General features: G+C 37.7%; 1 protein-coding gene across 1 annotated transcript in view; it reads left to right on the forward strand.

The window, feature by feature from the left end:
- The window catches only part of SEC22A (SEC22 homolog A, vesicle trafficking protein), a 34,388-nt gene continuing 13,250 nt past the window's right edge, over positions 1-21,138 (forward strand). The window contains exons 1-5 of the mRNA XM_044978526.1: positions 1-160; positions 6,398-6,601; positions 10,775-10,938; positions 12,197-12,391; positions 17,540-17,658. Of these exons, the coding sequence (XP_044834461.1) occupies positions 6,420-6,601; positions 10,775-10,938; positions 12,197-12,391; positions 17,540-17,658 (660 nt within the window). The 5' untranslated portion in view covers positions 1-160; positions 6,398-6,419. The remainder of the gene's footprint in view (positions 161-6,397; positions 6,602-10,774; positions 10,939-12,196; positions 12,392-17,539; positions 17,659-21,138) is intronic.

Consider the following 21,138-nt stretch of genomic DNA (forward strand, 5'->3'; position numbering starts at 1 on the left):
ATGCTTTGCGGCAGGCGGACGTGGTCCTGCTGCCGATGCCGCGGCCCCGGTGAGGCAGGTAGCTCGGAACGGTCTCCTACGCCTCGCAGAGCAGTTGCCTAGCAACAGACCTAGGCCCGCCTGACCACCCGGCCGTGCGGGCTGCGCGGAGGCGGCTCAGGTGGGAACTGGGGCTGGGAGAGGCAGCCCCCGGGGGCAGGGATGGGGCGGGGCGCCCCCCCCACGGGCCCCGGGCACAGGTATGGGGCAGGAACAGGGCTGGGTCTCCTCCTCCCGGGTGCAGGGATAGGGATGGGGCGCCTCCCCCACCCCGGGCCCTGGGGGGCAGGAATAGGGATAACGACGGGCTCTTTCTCCGGGGCCGGGATAGGGACGGGTCCCGCTCCTGGTGCCCGGCCGGGTACCAGACTGTGGGGGAGAGGGGATGTGGGGGCTATTGCAATGGAGGAATTATTCCACCTGCCACTTGCCTTTCAGAGATAGGGAGGCATAACCCTGCCCACGACCTCTTCCCTGTAGTGTAAGGTTGTGGCAGGTGCTAGGCGTGCGTACAATTGCTGCTCTACAAAACAGCTGTGACCCCTGTTTCCTCCCCACTCCTCCTTCCATGGACAGAGTGCCACGTGTAACGTATGGGTGCAACACAGGTGTGTCGGATAGCTGCTGTAGCCAAAAGGTTTTTTTTTTTTTTTAGTGTGCCCCATTGAGAAGGAGGCAGTCTCCCCCTGCCCCCCCGTGATGGGGGTTATCCCTAACACCTCAAGATCAGGTTATTGTACTGTACTCTACGTGGAGTCACACAATGACATTACTTGGAAATGGAAATTAGTGCTGAACTGGGTAGCCTGCTTATTAAGCATAATTTTATAACTGAAGTTCATTACAACATAGTTCCAGGATCTTCATTGGCTGTTAATAGACTTCTGCATGGAGACCCTCGGCCCTGGTGCTAACCTTCAAAGCATAAGTGGTCTGAGCCCTTGTAACCTGGGAGATTGTTCTGTCCCCATTTTTATGGTACTGGTGCAATCAGTTAAAGTGCTCAAACGAAAGCTTCCTTGTTACAAACAGAAGGAAGTTGGTGATAGCGCATTCTAGGGTTCCTTAACTTTAGTATGCAGTTTCCCCCCTCTCTCTGGGTTTGCCAGAAGCTAGATCGGGGTGGGCAAACTTTTTGGCCTAAGGGCCACATCTGGGTGGGGAAATTGCATGCAAGACCATGAATGTAGGGCGGGTGCGGGAGAGGGTGTGGGAGGGCGTGCGGTGTGCAGGAAGGGGCTCAAGGCAGGGGGTTGGGGTGCAGGAGGGGTGTGGGGTGGGGCAGAGGGTTGGGGTGCCAGAGGGATGGTAATAATAATAATAATTGGAGATATACCAATCTCCTAGAACTGGAAGGGACCTCGAAAGGTCATCGAGTCCAGCCCCCTGCCTTCACTATCAGGACCAAGAACTGATTTGGGTGCAGGAGGGGGCTCAGGGCAGGGGGTTGGGGTGCGGCAGGGGGCTCAGGCAGGGGATTGGGGTGCAGGAGGGGTTCAGGGTGCAGGCTCCGGCCCTTTTCTGCTTACCTGGAGCGGCTCTTGGGTGGCAGCAGTACAAAACAGGGCTAAGGCAGGCTCCCTATCTGCCCTGGTCCCACGCCGCTCCCAGAAGCAGCTGGCACCATGTCTCTGCAGCCCCGGAGAGTACGAGGGGGACAGAGGGCTCTGCATGCTGCCCTGGCCTGTGGGTACCTCCCCTGAAGCTCCCATTAGCCATGGTTCCCCGTTCCCGTGCCTGCAGGCGAGGTAAGCGCGCGGAGCCCTCTGCCCCGCTAGAGGCCATGGTGCCGGCTACTTTTGTGAGCGGCGCGGGGCTGGCAGCCCCGCGGGCTGGATCCAAAGCCCTGATGGGCCGGATCTGGCCCACGGGCCGTAGTTTTCCCACCCCAGATCTAGAGCATACAATGTAAAGCTTTTATACAGTTAAGAAAATAAACTAATAAATAGAAAATTGTGAAACAGTTAAGGCTGATACACATGACATGACACAAACCCAGAAAAGTCAAGAAAAGGAGACGTTAACCCACCTTACAATACATAACAACATGCACACACCTTACTGTTCCCACAAGTTCTGTACACCTTATCTCTGCTCTCTCAATCAGCCCTTCGGCAGGCAGCAGCCTACCAAATTATCCCATCCATTAGTTGTGGATGTTTAGTGTAATAAGTTCATGTGCTGGAAGGGGATAATTTGGAAAATGAGGTGCTGGAAATCTAGCATATGTTGGAGAGCAGAGACTACCCATTGCACCAGATCTACTCAGAATTCATCTGTTTGTTTTTGTAAAGCTAGGCAATGTGTTGTGTTTTGTTTTTAAAGGTGGTACTGCCATGAATGACACTCATCAACAGCCCAATTTCCAACAGTTTGTATTAAAAATGTATGCAAAGGAGTCAAACAAAAATTGCCGTGAAATTTCAGACTATAAAACTAACACCGTGTCATCTTCACATAGGGGAAAAACAGGAATATATCTCATATTAAGGCTCATTTCAGAACATAGCTCTGAATATGGAGTTGTAACCACGTGCCTCCATATTAAAAACAATTACCAGTTTCCTCTTCTCAATAGAAGAAACTGGGATTAGGTCATGGACCCCACAGCCACATATTCCTAATTCCCAGGGGCCCTGCAATGGAAACAGCAGGCTTTCAAGTAAGTAAAGTACTTTTCACAAATTTGTGAAGGGTGGGAGACTCTCTGTTATATTTGTAAGGAAAGTGAGGTCCCTTGAGTTTAGGATAGTCTGAGGTATCTGGGGAAAAAATACTAAATATGTAAGGGATTGAGTGCAGATTAATACCTAAACTTTTGGATGGATAGATAATATTACTTTATAGAAATATTTCTTCATCACATTTTCCTATGTGCACATATATACACACGCACAAAAAAACTGCTTGCTGTAGAGAAATATTTAATATTTTTGGTTGGCTGAATAAAATATCCCTTGTTTTTTAATTTCAATCATCCTGTTATAGGAAGGATTAGTACATTTTTGTTTAGTGGTAAATTTTCATGACAGTTTTGCAATGCTGAATTGCATACAGTTAAAATATGTGTATTTATTAATTTCTCTACATTCATATGCTCTTGTAGCCACAGTGTGTTTGGTGACCGTATTTTTGTTTGTTTTTGTTTTTAAGATAAATGACAACTTTTTATACAGACTTCTGACATTGTTCTTCGGAGACTAAGAAGAAATAAATGTATTCATTGGATGGCTTAATAAGAAGTATTGTTAAAAAATGATATTAAAAAAGACCGTCTAAACAAAGTTTTGTTTTTCTGTCATTTCATAATGCATGGAAGACAGCTGGCAGGTTTCAGGGAGGTTTATCCTTTAAAAGAGGGACTAATTTGCCTTGATATAAATAGCTTTCATTTAATCTGAATCCCTATTTATCTAGGATTTATGAGAATATTTTATTTACAAAATAAATATGTAAAATAGATAACTTAGATCTAGAAGAAGGATTTTATCCTCTCTCAGTTCTGCTGTCTCTATTATTGATATTGGCTATTTATATTCTTTGCCCTTAATTCTGGGAGTAAAACAATGATTGAATGGAAATTAGGTTCAGTATTTAATATATGGGCAATGGGAGAGTTTTGGAGAGATAAATATAGCATTATGTAATCCTACCTACGTGATATTTTTGCACTCCTCCTTTTTCCCCATAAGAGATTAGGGATAAATGAAGTAGCATTTATTAAATTAATCACAGTAATCAGATTCATATGTCCCTTCATGCTTCAACCACCATTCCAGGGGACATGCTGATGACGGGTTCTGCTCAATAGCAATCCAGAGCAGTGTGGACCAACACATGTTCATTTTCATTATCTAAGTCAGATGCCACTAGCAGAAGGTTGATTTTCTTTTTTGGTGGTTTGGGTTCTGTACTTTGTGCATCGGAGCATTGCTCTTTTGAGACTTCTGAAAGCATGCTCCACACCTCGTCCCTCTCAGAGATTTTGGAAGGCACTTCAGATTCTTAAATCTTGGGTCAAGTGCTATAGCTATCTTTAGACATTTCACATTGGTATCTTCTTTGCATTTTATCAAATTTGTAGTGAAAGTGTTCTTAAAATGAACATGTGCTGGGTCATCATCCGAGACTGCTATAACATGAAATGTATGGCAGAATACAGGTAAAACAGAGCAGGAGACATACAGTTCTCCCCTAAGGAGTTCAGTCACAAATGTAATTATAACACTTTTTCTTTTTAACGAGTGTCATCAGCATGGAAGCATGTCCTTTGGAACGATGGCCGAAGCATGAGAGGCATATGAATCTTTGGCGCATCTGGCATGTAAATATCTTGTGACGCCAGCTACAACAGTGCTATGCGACGCCTGTTCTCACTTTCAGATGACATTGTAATTAAGAAGTGGGCAGCATTATCTCCTGTTAATGTAAACAAACCTGTTTCTCTTAGCGTGGCTGAACAAGAAGTAGGACTGAGTGGACTTTGTTTTGTTTTTGAGTGCAGTTATGTAAAATAAACCCCTACATTTGTAAGTTGCACTTTCATGATAAAGAGATTGCACTGCAGTACTTGTATAAGGTGAATTGAAAAACTATTTCTTTTTTACAGTGCAAATATTTGTAATCAAAGATAAAAAGTGAGCACTGTACACTTTGTATTCTATGTTGTAATTGAAATCAATATATTTGAAAATGTAGAAAAACATCCAAAATATTTAATAAATTTCAATTGGTATTCTATTGCTTAACAGTGCGATTAATCATGTTTAATTTTTTTGAGTTAATCGCGTGAGTTAACTGTGATTAATTGACAGCCCTAGTTTATACCCTTTAAATAATTATAAACTGTTGAAGGTAGACAAATTCGTACTGGAAATAATGCATACGTTTATAATGGTGAGAGTAATTAACCATTGGAACAATTTACCAGGGGTCGTGGGAGATTTAAAATCAAGATTGGATGTTTTTCTGAAAGATCTGCTCTAGGAATTATTTTTGGGAAGTTCTATGGCCTGTGTTTTACAGGAGGTCAGACAAATGAGCAAATAAGTAATTTTACTTTTAGAGAACCATATAATGCTTGTCTTGCTAAACTTTTGATCATTTTGATATATCTGCTGAAACTTTTAAGGGTTTGGACATCTATCTATCTATCTGTCTTTTTAATTCTTGACAAAGGTTGCGTTTTAAAATGTCTGCTGTGATTTGCCACCTTTTGTTTCATGAATATTTTAATAAAATCCTTTTGTTATATTGTTTTGTACATGCAGACCAAGCAAGTCACAGAATATATAATTGTTGGAGAAAGTTGAGAGCAGCATTACATCAGGGCCAAAAAGTAAAATTTTAGTTTGAATAGGAATCACTTGACGTTACATTTATTTTATTCTTCCCCATCCTTGCCTCAGAGGTTAGATCCCATGTATCTTAAAATAATTATACTTTGTCCTTTTATGGTAGTTCATTCATGGTTTTCACATGCTTTACAAGCGTTATTTATTTTAAACTTCTCAATACTTGTGTAAGGTGGATATTGCTATACACGTTTTACAGATCAATAAACTCAGACCCAAATAAGAGAGAGAGGGTTTCATGGTTAAGACACTAGACTGTGACTCAGGAGACCTAGGTTTTATTTTTGGCTCTGCCACATGTTTCCTATGTTACTTTGGTTAAGTTAAGTTGGTCTCCATTCAGCAAAGTACTTAAACTTGTGCCTAACTTAAAGCATATGTATAGTCCCACTGAATTCAGTAGAACTAGTCACATGCTGATAGTTAGGCACTTGTTTAAATTTTTCCTTGGTCATGGCCTTATTCTCTCTCTATCTCAATTCCCGATCTATAAAATAGGAATAATAAAACTCCTTTGTCTGTCTTGCTTATGTAGACTTTAAGCTCTTTTGACAAGATCTTATCTTTGTCTCACTGATCAAGAGTATGTGGTATGTATAGTGCCTAGCACTATGATCTTGATCTCCTCTAGGCACTACTGTAAAACAAACAATAAATAAAAAAATAGCAGGGCCTCAATCTCTGCGTCTCTAAGTGCTGTGGTAATATGAATAATACATATTAATAAGAGAAGTCAAAAGTCTGATTCTGTGACCTGTTTGTGAGTCAGAGAGACTGGTAGGGACTACTCAACAGGACTTCTTGTGTGAGCTTAGGTTCAAGACTAAGCCCTTTGTGACTTGCTGTGTATTAAGGATGAACCAGGCATATAATCCATCAGCCTTGATTGAGAGTTACCTCATCTAGCCACCAGATAGTAATGGTTCTGGCTGCATATTCAATTTTTGTTTATTTGTTTTAATTTTGTCTGATCTGCATTTCTGAATTTATTTGTTTTGTTTTAGGTTTTCACTAAATCTGTTGGCAATGTCTATGATCTTATCTGCCTCAGTGGTCCGTGTTAGAGATGGGCTCCCGCTATCTGCCTCTACAGATTATGAGCAAAGCATGGGAGTGCAGCAATGTAGAAAATATTTTAAAACACTCTCGAAGAAGCTTGCTCAGCTTCCTGATAGATGTATGCTGAAAGCTGGCCAGTATAATATAAAGTAAGAATTTCATTTTTTATCCTTGTAACATTCCTGAGTGGTGTTTAGTTAACAGTTGCAGTGTAGAGGTAATGAATTAAATTAAGAATAACTATCAACAATTATTTTTGTATTTGGAAATTGAAAGTTAAGACACGATAGACTTTAAAGACATTTATATTCTGGTAGAAATCCTAGTTTGATGTAACCTGCATTGTTATAAATGTTTAAATTATTGACCTACTAGAGTCTTGCAAGATTAAGCATTTTTAAGATTTATTCCATTATCCTCTTGGTTTCAAGGTAGCGTGTGGCATTAAAAGCCCGAGGAGCTCAGGAGACTTGTGATTAGTCCTTGGTTATTCTTTGTTATGGTAGTTCAAGGAAATTATGATAGTTTTTTTTCTTTGTCTGATCTGAATGATCAAAATATAAAATGAATGTAAAATTACTACCTTTTCAAATCATAGGTCTGCATATAAAAATGTGTTATAGAATTGGGGCCAGATTTTTACAGATATGTACGTGGCTAACTCATTGAAATCAGTAGGAGTCAGTGGTCTAGATACTTTTAAAAATCTGGGCCATAGAGTCTAACCTGCATGCCTTGTTCACCTAAAATTACTATTGACTTCAGTGGGAGCATTGCATATGTAAGGAATATAGGATTTGCACCCTTACCTTAATTTGTAACACCAATAGCAAATGTTAATTTGGATAGGGACCATGTTTTCCTACATCTGTAAAGCACCTGGCTCAGTAGAGCCTTCGTCCTGATTGGAGTATGCTAGCTGCCTCCATAATAATAATACGATGCTATATTGCTAATAATATGTTAATATGCCATATATATGGCGGAAATATTCCATGATTAAATGTGCACTGTTGAGATAAACATCTTATCATTAACAGCCTAGTTTATTAATAAACAGTTATTTAGTAAACACCAAAATCTAATTTACTTTTCATCTTTTATGTACTTTACTCGCTTGGACAGTGAAACTAAAGTTTCCTTTATGGGTCTCATGCATTAACACATTTCTATTACATTTCTTTCCAGTACTTAAGGTAACCCTTTACATCGCCTGAACCCTCTGTCTTTTCTATCCCTCCCCAATTTTTTAAGTTGTACTCATATTTTAAAAAATCTTGAAAATATTTATTAAAAGTTTTGTAAAAGCATTTTCCTATGTATGTCTGTGCTTTTCTATAATGCTCATCAGTGTAAGTTTGTGTTCTCATGAACATTAACGAACATATGCAGGATGTATCAATGAGGTAGAGAAAGTAGAATTGTCCCAATTTACGGAGATGGGGAATTGCAACACAGAAAAGGAAAGTGCCTGAAGTCTGTAGCAGAGCTTTGAGTAGAATCCAGGGGTCCTGAAGCCCATCCAGCATCTTCACAATGGTGCGACTGATTCTCCTAAAACTTTTTTGGTTTTGATTTTTGCCAGGCTTAAAATTTGGATCTAAAGTATTTGACAGTGCCTGTGCATATTGGTGCTATGTAGTTAGTATAACAATGCAGAATGGATTCTTTTCCTCCATTGTAGTTTTAAAACAGGAAACTTCTTGGATTATCCTGAAATAGTTATCTGATTATAATGTTCACTTTTCAAATACCTCTTGATATGTTTTTTTTTTTTTTTAAAAGGTATCACTCACTAGAAAGGTGTTTCTGTGGGAAAAGAGTTAAGGCAGGTCTACACTACACAGTTAATTATGTCAGTGTGTACACTACAGCCTTCCTTCTACCAATGTAAGTGCCCTACTACACTGATATAATAACTAAACCTCCACGAGAGGCGTGAGGCTTATGTCGGTGTAGTTAGAACGACACTGTGTCCCGTACATTGGCTGTTTTATCAATTTCAGGGCATGAGCTGTGAAATTAACAAGAAAGCCCTCACGTCCCTGGAGAGCTGAGTGGCTGGACCTTACTCCCCGCCGGGAGCTGGGCCAGAGGTCGGGGTGGCTTTGCGACCCCATTCCTTGCCCTGAGTTTAACAGTCTAATCAGTTTCACAGCTCCTTGAGCTGTGAAATTGACAAGGCTGCAGAGCTCCTAGTGGGCAGGTGGGAGATCTGGAGGGGGGGAAGTAGCCAGGACAGCTGGACACCTCTCTGCAGTGGCGAGAAGCCTCAGTTGGCTTCCCCTTGCTCCTGGCGGGGGATGGGTAGGGGAGAAGCCCTGGGAGGCTTTCCCCCCGCTCCTGGCGGAGAATGGATAGGGCAGAAGCCCAGGGGCTGGTGGGGCGGCCCACCGGGAGCTCGCGGAGCAGCCAGGCTTCTGGCAGGGAGCTGCCAGTGGAGTTGAGAGCCCCACACTGCTGCTCTTAGGTCAGTGGAAGCACTCTGGTGAAGCGCTTACATTTATAATGGTGAGAGTAATTAACCAATGGAACAATTTACCAGGGGTCGTGGGAGATTGTCCATTATTGGCAGTTTTAAAATCAAGATTGGATGTTTTTCTTAAAGATCTGCTCTAGGAATTATTTTTGGGAAGTTCTATGGTCTGGGTCGGCGTTTACAGTGGAAGCGCACCATTGATCCAAGCAGGGTAGTGTCGACACCCACTACTACAGCAGTTTCTGTGGTAGCTGTAAGTTGACCTGCACCTCTCAGGATCAGGCCACAAACAGCCTGAACTTTTCCAGTTTAAATTTGTCTGATTCTTTGATTCAGCATGGTTGGCAGGCTCAGCTCAAGAAAGGTTCTTACAAAAGCAGGTCAGAAGAGCAGTGGCAGTTCTGCATGAAGAATCTTGTGCAACACCTAACTTTACTAATTCTGGCTCTAGCCAGTGTTACCTGTCTTTCACTTTCATGAGCATGAAATTAACCAAAATTAAAAGGTCAGGGATTTAATGTCGTTCCCCCCCAACCATTCAGCATACTGAATTTAAAAAAACCAAACACATCATTTGCATTAGAAATGTTTGATGTGGCTGCTTAATGGTAGCTATTGTATTCTAATAACTTCTGTGGCTCACTGATGTAACTGTTTAATGTTATAACTATTACAACATATGCGTAAAGGTTTAGCCTCTCGGTTTGTTTTAAAAACAACCCCACTAATTATCCTCTCCCCCCCCCCCCAAAATTTGTACTTTTACCTTTATGTTTTGCCACTCATTGTAGCTGTGCTTCAGACAACACAAAAAGAACAGTTTTCACAAAACAAATGTACACAGTGGCTGATATTTTTATCTCTGTGAATTAAGATAAATGCAAGCAATGAAACCTAAGCTATACTTGTTAAGGTAGAGCAAATATCGAATCTGTGTGCGTAAATGCAAATGAAAAAGTCAATATTTCCTCTCAGAAGTTAATGATCATTGCTTTAACTAATTATGCACAAAAATATAGCACTGTGGTTTTGACTTTATTAATAAACTTCAGTAGTTAATCTTGATACATCTATAATTTCTTTGACAACTGATAAACTTTAAAGAACTGGACGTCACATGTAATCAAAGATGTTATATATTTACCATCTATTAAGACTCTGTTAAAATCTTGATATATAATGATTAGGTTGATTTATTTTAAGCTGTATATGACAGATACTTCAACTAATTTTGAAACTTCTGTTTCATGAACCAATAATCAAATACAACAATTTGTTAATTTGAAATATATATAGGTATATACCAAATGTTAAATTGGAAGGGGGAGAGATTTTCCTGTCGCTGGTCATTTGCATCTCTATGTCTGGATACTGATGAAACATTCTTTCTATGGAAGAGTTTAATACCCTCACTTATTTAAAAAAAAAAAAAAAAAAAATTCTGAAGAGCAGTTTTTTGCCTTTGGAATGCACCAGATGGCATGTTCTGCATTTATTCTAAATGTGCCATTCCCAGGAGAGGATACCCATGTATTTCCCACCCCCAACGATTTTATCATAATCTCCCTCTCGTCCACACGTTAGTCCATTGCAACACACTATACACTTTTATATGTATAGCATAGCTTCTCATTCATTAATACAATTCTGTTTAAAAGAAAGACATTATCTAAAAGTAATTTTTCCCTAAAACAATCTCTGGCTTTTTCAATAAATATTAATGTCTTCATTACCCCATAGACGTTTTTTGCTTCTCTGTTTATGGCATATGGAACCAGTCTTGCAAAGCTGTAAGTTACCTGGACTTAATTTTGAAATTTTAAAACCATTTTTTAAATTATAGTTTTATTAGCTCTCTGGGAGTGAGCTACATGATGCTGTGCACTGAAAATTACCCCAGTGTTCTGGCTTTCTGCTTCCTGGATGAGCTTCAGAAAGAGTTCATCACCACGTACAATATGATGAGGACAAATACTGCCATCCGGCCATACTGTTTCATAGAGTTTGGTAAGGATCTGACTGCTTACTACAATAACTCTTTCAAACCTAACTCAAATTCAACTAACTATTTTAAAGAATGTACAACTTAAAACATAGAAATCACAAATATTCAGCCAAGATTATGTTTAGTTAGCTTTAGGGTGATTGAGGGCCTAATCCAGCTCCCATTAAAGTCATTAGAAAGATTCCCGTAGTCTTTGGTGGGAGTTGAATCTTTCCATTAACTTCAATAAATTTTTGATCAGGTTCTGCGTGAACAAATGTGGATGAGTTTAACTTCTGCCAGTTAGTAATATGTTGAGATGTTTGACATTATACGTGTATCAAAATACTGAACCTATAAAGATATTGAGCTTTCCAAACTAAAAAATCCTAGTTGTATGTTTGCTCTTCACTGTGTAATAGTTATTTGTTCAATGCAAAGAAAGGAAGTGAAGATTTTGATTTGCTGTATGCATTGAATTTTCTGTGATTCAGGCTTCAAATACCTACTACATGTGGCATTACTTGTAGCATCTCTTGTGGTTTCTGCTGATATCTGCAGTGGCTTAAAATTATACCTTCATTTGGAGGTAAAAGAAACTAGTTTTATTTATTCTAACAAAATACATTTTAAACAGAGTAAAAGGAATACAAGGTGCAGAAAAATGTGGTACCTACTAAAATTCATTCATTTTCCAATGCAGCTGATCCAGTCTGTTTTTTAAAGGTGTCCTTTAGAATAACCACTGCTTGCTTTCTTCCTTTTCTCCATCCTTCAATGTGTTTTCCTAGCTGTTAGTTTAGAAAGTAATTTCATTATATTGGTGTGTTTACTGCTGAGGAGAGAAGATATAATGAAAGTATTCAGCCCTAATATTTTGCAATTTAAGTCACATTTTAGAATTAAGTGCATTTATAGCTGAAAAAAATTACTTTATTTTTATAAGAATATATGCTAAATTGAGAGAGAAGCTAAAACTAGTAAAATACATCCATTATATTAGCAGTGCTTTCAGTATCATGCCATGTAAGTCATTAGTTTATTCACAGTTGTTAAGTAATTAGATTTCTAGAGCTTAATTTTTTATATTGCAGAATTAATTAGTCCATGATATATTAGTCATAAAACAGAAATAGTATTAGAATGTTCCAAGATAAATGTAAGAATTTCAAATAATAAATTTAAATTTGTATTTTAGAAATATATGGCCCATAAAGCCTTAGTGTGGAATGATTTAATTAACAAATGTCTATAGGGATATTTTTTTTAAATTTTACACAGATAATTTTATTCAAAGGACCAAGCAGAGATATAATAACCCACGGTCTCTGTCGACAAAGATAAATCTTGCTGACATGCAGACAGAAATCAAGCTGAGACCACCTTATCAAATTTCCATGTCTGAACTTGGTTCAACTAATGGATTTGCACACTTATCAGCTGCAGAATTTAAGGGTACTGGTAAGATATCTGCTGGTGAGTTTGGTACCTTAATTACTGTTATCTTATGTGAACCAGATACAGAGCCATATGTTTACTTTGCTTGTTTTTTAATCAAAATTAAATATGGAAAATAATGCCAAACCTGGTTTCTAGTCTGTATAAAGAACAATTGCCATGACATAGGATGTGTGTCCTTATTTAGCAGCTGTGGCTTCAGTTAATTACTCTTCCCCTGCAGCTTCCATAGAGGGCAATTACTGATAGACTGGTTTCTAAATGAAAATATACAAGTGAAGGTAGACATTAAAAAATATACACTTTTTTTTTATAAGACTCATAAATCAGTTAGTGATTTCTTTATAATGGGATCTGAAGGCATCATGAAAGCATTGTATTGCTGTGGGCATGTCATGACTACTGGACTCAGTGGGAAGAGCATCACATAGGGCAGGTCCTTGACATTCAAATAGAAAGTAATTATCCTGTTTAAATTCAGTACTCTTTTAAAAAAAAATGTGTGTACCTAGTACATCACATCAGTAATAGCACATTTTCATTTATTTTTGTCATGACAGTTCTATTTTAAGTCTTGATTTTTTTTTCATTTATATCATGAAAAGAATAAATTTTATAGGGTAACTTTTAAAGCACATATGATAACTAATGCATTGGTGAGTTTGGATATTAGAGTACTATATACTGACACATGATTCTAGACTTTATCTGGTGATAGTAAAAACACTTTCAAGCAGTTAAACTCCAAATTTGGGTATTTCCCAGCAGAATAGAAGAATGAAAACAAGAACACAAAAACATTATACTAATGCATGGATTCTACAAATGAAACTGACTAGAGAAAGTGAAACAGAATAGTCTAGTTTCAGTCTTCAAGTTCAGTGAAGTGAAAAAATTAAATTAAGTTTTCAGCATTTATTGTAATGTTAAATATTTTTCATTTAAAAAAAATCTTTGGCCCTTATGCTCATCTGTACCATACAGTTCATCTTGCAGGATTAGGGCCTGAATTAATGACACAAATGTGAACTCTTATTAAAGTACTGTAAAATAAGTGATCAGCTAAAATTCATACACTTTTACAAATATTAACAGTCAATTTAACTATTATGCTAGTAATTCTTTTTCAGCGATTACCTTAAACATTTCAGTTTCTATTTCTACTGTAGGTTTTCTCTATACAGATGTTAAAATGCTGTTTTAGTTGAAAAAGGTACATTGCTGAGGTGTTTGTTCAGTGCCCACCACTGTGGGGTTCTGATCCTAATTGAGACTTTTTGGAGCTATCAAAGTGCAAATAATTTATAGTTATAATGATTATAATGTTGATACTGACAAAAAAAAAATCTAACTACTGCAACAACAAAGGAGAATGTGTAATCGTGTTCAAATTATTTAGGACAATGGTACCTCTCAAGGTATGCCATATCCCTATGCTAAATCATCCAGAGCATTCTTAATATTGTTGGTGACTGATGGAGAAATGTGGAAAACATTTTCAGTACAACTTCTGCTTGTATATATGTACTATACATTTTTATTATAATTCTATGGACTCCTTTTATCGCTTCTGACACTTGCACCTTTCTTCAGAGTTAATCTCCTGCTACTTATTTAACAGCCTGATGTAATCTTGTGTCTGTGGAAAAGGTTATGGTGTCACAAGGGGAAGCAAATAAACTCAATAAAAATCCTCTGGATGGAGTTTATGGTTAAAAGGAAAAATACTGAACGTCTATGGCAGAGGCAGAATTATTTCTAAATAGATTATTTTTAAAAAGTGTTTTCAGGAAGCATTAGACGCTTATTTATGACACTGTTAGAATAAAAGATCCTCTGAGAACATAATAGCTTAAATTCAAATGCAGTAAGGCACCTTTCCTTCTCTTTTCCATTCTTCCTTTCTTTTTTCTTTATCATGCTATCACAAGTTAAAGATTTTTTTAAAAAACTTTAAATCAGAAGTCAGAGTTCCCTTGCTGGCTTTTGCTTGACCTGATTGTTTTAGAAGTATTGCTTCCTGACATTTCTCAATTTTTCCTGTCATATTTTCATTTAATTAGTTTATCCTTCCTCTCTATTTTACATATTTTTCTCTTCTCTTCTTCCTTTCTGGAATCTGCCTGGTTGCAGACTCTCCCTCTCAAGACCTATACATCCAGGGAAGATCACACCCTGTTTTTTCTCCCAATATTTAAGTTTTAGCTGCCTTTTGCTCCTGATAGAAAGGACCATTGGATACTACAGTGTTTGAAGTGTAATTATTCCTTTAATACAAGTCTTTTATCTTAGAGCAGTTCCAGAATTTCACAGGTCAGCTGCTTGCTCAAATATAAGCTTGCGACCATCTCCCAGAGTAAGGACTTGCTTAAAAAATCTTTGCTGTCTGTCTGATACCTATGCAGTAGGTCAGACTTCCCTGTTTCTCTTCTGTTCCATGGATAACTTTTCCAGATGCGACCTTGCTCAAAGTCCCATAATTTTTTTTGCTTTCCCATTCAGATACGAGTTTTATGGTGGATGAGTTACATGTCTTAAACCACTTCAGCTAGTAAGTGGTGCTAAATAGACACACAGGCCAAATTCTGTTTTGTTACACGAGTGTAACTTGAGAACAGAATTTGACCCATTAACTGTAGCTATAATAGTAAAGCATTTGGCATTACTAGGACAGATACAGCTATTGGGCATATATCTAATGTTGAACAATATTTAGAGTCTAGGCTTATTAAAATGTTGTTGTTTAAATGGTTGAAAATTGGAATAGTTTCTTTAGAGACTGTTCTGTATAATGAATAAACTAAAGCTATTTTTTTAATGTAGAGGGTATGCATCATGCAGACTCCTGATAGTATTTTGCTTTAAAGATAATCTCAGGTTTCATCATGCTTTAGAAATGTGGTGATAACATACTGTTAATTTGTTGTATACATTTGTCTGGTTTAAAATATTTTTAAAGCTTAGAAACTGACAATAGAAAAAAAAAGTTAAGGTGCCATTAACTTTTCTACTTTTAAAATAAGGAATTCCAGTAGAACTGGTACAGTCTCTCAAATCAGTGGAACTAAAAGAGGTACTCACTGTATAAATTAATAAAAATAGTACATTGAGGTTTACATATAATAAGGTAAACAGCAATAAAACATACTACATATCTAGCAGAAGGCCGTGTTACACTTCTTGGAGCTACCTTAAGCCACTAAAAAGTTGAGTGCTCGATATTTCAATATTACGTTACATTTTTTTAAATGGCAGCTGAGGAGGGAGGGCAGGACAAATGTGAATAAATTTAAAGTAATTCCTTACAGGTAATGTACAAGTTCTGACACCAGAATTTGTACGTTTTTTGATCCCGGGCCTATACTAAAAACTCACTAATTTAGTGATTATCTGCTGTCTCCTCTTAAGAGTTTGTAAACTGAACAGGCTGATGGACCTAGCGGCTCTTGTACAGCTTGTCTTTTTCTCTGTCATCTTTAACTGACATTCTAAATTCTGTTATGCATTTATTTGCTGTCTGGTGCTTAGCTCTTTTGACAATAGAATGTGTAATCCCTTGAGGAGCCTAATAGCTTTAGCAATGGTGTAGATTGTCCTTAATTAGAGTGCCTGAAAATTTTTAAAGAAAAAATATTGAAATGTTCTAACACTTGTGCACAAAATTGCTGATTTTCACTGATAAAATGGTTGACTTTTTCAGAATAAGACATCCCTCATTTTTGTGTTATCAAAATGTAAAATTCTTGATTGGAATATGGGGTGTGGCTTCCCCCCTCTACTCATAAAACTCAACAAGAGCTGAACTAATTTTACCCAACAGTTTAAATAAATGCAATTTGGCTGAGACTAAAATTTCAGCCAAAAAACCCCCCAAAAGTTTGAGAAGTTATAAGTAACTGAAGAAATTAGAATGGAAATTGGCATCCAACCTTAACTTTAGTAGTTGCCACATCTAATGTGTCTCGTGGTTAGAATAAAAATAAGTTATCGAAGTTGAGCATCAAAGTATTTTTTAGTTTAAAACAAAAACATATGTTAAGTCTCGTACAAATTAGTTATAACAAAGCATATATGTTGAGCATAATAAAGTTAGGACACAATGACACTCACAGTCTTATGTGCTTATCAGGAGAAATAGCTTTTGTCATATTTTTTGTGGTTTCTGTAACTTTCTGAACTGTTTGGAGAGCCTTTGTCTGCAGCTGTTAAGTGCAAACAACCAGGATTGACACCCCTTCTATATTAATGTTACAGTTCGTTAACTTCATTGTTTGCATCTTTACACTTCACTGATTTAAACAAAATGATTTAAATATGTGAACCTCTTGTTCCCCTCTCCCCTCCCCCATGTTGCATAGACTGTTATGGATTTTGTGTTGGATTCCCTCCCCCCGCCATATTTGGCTTCTTTTATGTTATGGAAAAGCACAATAATGATTAATACACATCTACTATGTATTTGCAGTCATTTGTGTAACTGTGTCCCCTGATAAGCACAAATAAATGTGTGCAGAGAAATGTATATTTTCAAATCCCTTTCTGTATTTTGTTTTTAATATAATCGGAGACTTCTGAATCACAACTGGAAAGTATGCATCCTGTTGTAGTACAAATACTAGCTGTAGTTCCAGATTTTTTCTTTATTTGTATCTCTGGTAGCATTTACAGCTGGTGTGCTTTGCTGTAGTGGCAGGTAATAAGCTTTGCCTCACAGCATTTCGTTCAGCAAACAAGTTAAATCAGTCCTGATAGCCCTTACTAATGCGTTAGTGTTAAAGAACAGTGGAGGTTGTGAAAGGAGCTCTCAGGTAGCTGGTTGCTAATTTTGGACAAATTTTACCAGCAAGTACATTATTGGATATTGATTTACTGGCACGTTTGAACAGTCTACAGCACCGTGCTGAATAAACTGGATATCTCAAGTTAAATTTCTTCTTTAACAAAGACATTATTTCAACTAAAATACAGAATTGATGTTCCTCAAAGTATATTTTATCAAATCTTTCACTCTTTATAGAATTTTACATATACGCATTAAGGTTTACCATCTTTAATTATGTGTTTTTGAGCAGGAAGAAGTCACTGAAAAATAAGATTTATATTTTTCTAAACTTTAAGGAAAATGCTTTGATTTATTTCATACTATTTTTTTCCTGTGCCTTGCAGCTCCTCATCAACGACTGGAAGCCGTTACTCTGCCAGGGATTGTGTCATTTATACTGAGCCTGTTATGTGGGGCTTTGAATTTAATTAGAGGGTTTCATGCCATAGAAAGTCTTCTGCAGGTACTGTACCATGTTTACAACTCTGTAGTGGGGAAGAACTGAAATCAAAGTGCCATGTTTATGCAAAATATCAATCATAATTAGCTTATATAAACTTTACAGTATGAACCAAATCCTTCTACCCTAATTCATATGAATGTTCCTATTGATTTCAGACCCAAAATGTATATTATTACTCCTTGGGGAATTACACGCACAGAATTCATGTTTGGCACAGAATTTTTTTATTTCCCGCAGAAAATATATTCTGCCCAAGAAGTGCTGCAGTTCTGCATTTTGCCCACCAGAGGCCACTGTGGCATCAGAACAGCCAGCTGACAAGTAGTAACAGCTAGCAGCCAGCCGCCTTCATTACAGCAGCCTGCCCGTGGAGCCAGGTTAGGTGGCAGAGTGGGGCACATGGGGCTGCTGTGGGGGTCAGAGATTGGGGTCAGAAGGGCTAGTGGGGGGACAGACTGGGGTATGGGCTGAGGAGCTAGTGAGGTGACAGCATTGAGCCAAGGGCTGAATGTGAAGGGGGCTCCAGGGCCACATGGGGATTGGGGCAGGGTTTCCAGGGCCACATGGAAACAGGGGCAGATGTGCCTGACTGAATGGGAGAGGCTTGATGTCAGCCAGGGTCCACATGGGGGAAGCTCCTCAACTCCCTAACAATTCCCCACCCCACAAAAAAACTGCTCCATACTTTTCCCACCCACACCTAACAACCCTCCAGGTTCACTCCCAGGCTCCTTCCCTCTACCTCAGCTCCTCCGTTACCCTTGACTCCCCCAAGCTTTTGCACTGCTTTTGAGAGGTGCGGAAAATACATTTCTATATTGTAGTTTAAATGAATTACTCAGCTTTCTCTGTTAATATATCTAGTAAGGAATCTGTTTGTCCAAAAACATTTCCTGAATCTTTTTTTTTTTTTTTTTTGGTCTGTATTGTTAGACATACTCGCTGACAAGTATTTTGAAATAAATTACCAAGATAATTGAAACCGGAGTGATCATATTGTGTTGTTTTGACAGAATTTATTTTTTGGCACAAAATTCCCCCAGGAGTAATATTCTATATCCATTATTGAGTGTGTACAGGAAGAGATGTTCAAAGGTGCCTAATGGAGTTTGTAAATCAGTGGAAGATGGGCAGCTTACTCCCTTAGATACTTTTGCAAATCCCACCAGTACAGGGCATAGACTGCTGTTTTCTAAACCCATGCCATAATGATAAACTTTGAAAAGCCACTTTTTCATAGGTGTCTGTTATGCATAATGCTCGAGCAAAATGATATGCCTTCAAATTTTGGATAGTTTAGCCCATTGTCAGCAAAGAACCACAGAACATGGGTCTTTGAAGAATTTTTGTAACCAGGACCTTTGTTTCTTTGAAAATAAAATGAAAAATTATGTACTTGGTTATGGGAAGTTCTGTCCCTTTAGAAATATATTTGCATTCGATATTGTGATTCATGACCTTGCAGTGAATAAGAGGTTTTTCTTTGTACACCATTACTTCTATAAGATACATTGCCATTGATATTATGTACTGAATGGAGGATACTGTGCTGTTAGAAGGGCACATCTTCTGATGATGTAAATTGTCATAGCTCCATTGAAGTCAGTGAAGCTATGACAATAGTCAGCTGCTGAGTATCTGCCCCAGTTAAAACCTTAAACTGAGGTCCCCTCATGGTGGTTGTCCTAGTGGAAGATGAAGATCCTGTGGTGGCTTTCAAAAGGAGTAGGGGGAATCTTACTGTTTTGGTTGATATTTTCTCAGTAAAGTAAATTCAGGTGTCTAAGACTTTGTGCACTATTCCTTCATAATATCAGCATTATCAGTGTTTGCTTAATCACTTTTTCAGGACACTGGTTACCTAAAAGATGAAAGATGGTGTGTGCATTCTAATTGTGTTCTGTATACATACTTGTGTATTAATTTAAACATTAAGAGTTGAGGCCCAGGGCATTTCCTGAAGATTAATGAATGGCTGGGAGGAGTTGATGAAAATGCCCTGTGCCAAGGTCGTTGTTGCTATTACAAACGGAAAATGAGAATAACGCCAAGGTATATGGATTTTTTTAATGCATTATGCAGTTTCATGTGGCATTTCTAGAGAATTAATGCCCTGTTCCTTCACAAATCATATTTCTTATATATTATGTACATATAAATAATATTTCCTGAATGCTTTATCGCCATGCCATTAGGTTTATAAATATAAATTACAGTACAGAGTTGCACAAATAGCGGACAGAATTTCACCTCTTTAATTGTATAATATCTGTGTTACTTATTATGTTTCTAAAGGAACACAGCTGTAGAAGGATATTCCAGTGTAGAATTAACCTATGTAACCAATAATGTGGCGGCCAATTCAGTTTCTTTCGATGGTGGATAGTGATTTACAGATGGAATATAGTGTTTAGTATTTAATTCCTGGCATTTTGGAGCCACCCAAAATAAGTGAAATGAAGAGGAACTTAAAATTAACATGGAATAAATCTATAAAGGTCAAGGCAGAAGTCATCCGAACACAATGTTAAATGGAAGTTTAACTCCAGGAAAAAAAAACCAACTTCCATTACAAAGGTTCCTTCTGAATTTAGAATACTTTCCTTTTTAATCAATAATTCATTTAGAGGTTACAAAACTACTTTACTGGATTCTGTTGTGACTGTGAGGTGAAAGTTTTATAATCTGTTGAAGTTCTGTTCCTGGACATAAATTTTGTGTGCGGAAATACAGATTTTTTTTTTTTTATAACCAAAGCTACAGATGAGAGAACTTCAGGCTAAACGTGTTTTCAAGAGAGAGGGGCTGTCGTTCCAAATGGACCAGCTTCCTTTAGAAATGGAATTCTCCTTGATGAAAAACAGATTGCATGAGTGCCCTTGTTCATATGGGAAAGTTTCTGATTGTGGCAGATGTTTGTTTGAAAAGCATGAAAATGCAGTTTAGAATAATCACTGACAGTGTAAATTTATTCTGCTCAGCTATATGGAAAATATTAAAACCTGTTTGAATATATTAGAAGAAATAAGTCTGTTTAAGGAAAAGCAACTTAAAAGTGAGAAGATCTGTAATTTTAAGTTAAAATTTTTTATTGTTCTGCTTAAAAGAAATTCAATTTGCTATCCATATAACTGTTTATGAATAATCTTTGTCTAGTAAATAGTCATGCTTTTGTTTGTTCTCTCTTCTATTAATGTATGTTTGCCTGCATTGTTTTCTACATAGAATTTTAGCACACCCTAGTGGACAGTTTGTATTTTTCAGTTTACACAGTTTCCATTTTGTGATGTTATATTAAGACAGTTGTACAAATTGTTACTTCTTCTAGTTCCCATCATTTAGACTAGGATTTTCAAATTAGTCTAGGGAAACTAGGTTCCCAAAGCTGCAGATGAGCCTCCCTTAGGTTTTTTTGAGACTCTTAACATTAGGTGTGTGCTGTGCTGAATAGAAATAGTAAGCAAGGATAATTAGGATATT

The sequence above is a fragment of the Mauremys mutica genome, chromosome 10 (assembly GCF_020497125.1).
Source record: "Mauremys mutica isolate MM-2020 ecotype Southern chromosome 10, ASM2049712v1, whole genome shotgun sequence".
NCBI lineage: Eukaryota > Metazoa > Chordata > Testudines > Geoemydidae > Mauremys > Mauremys mutica.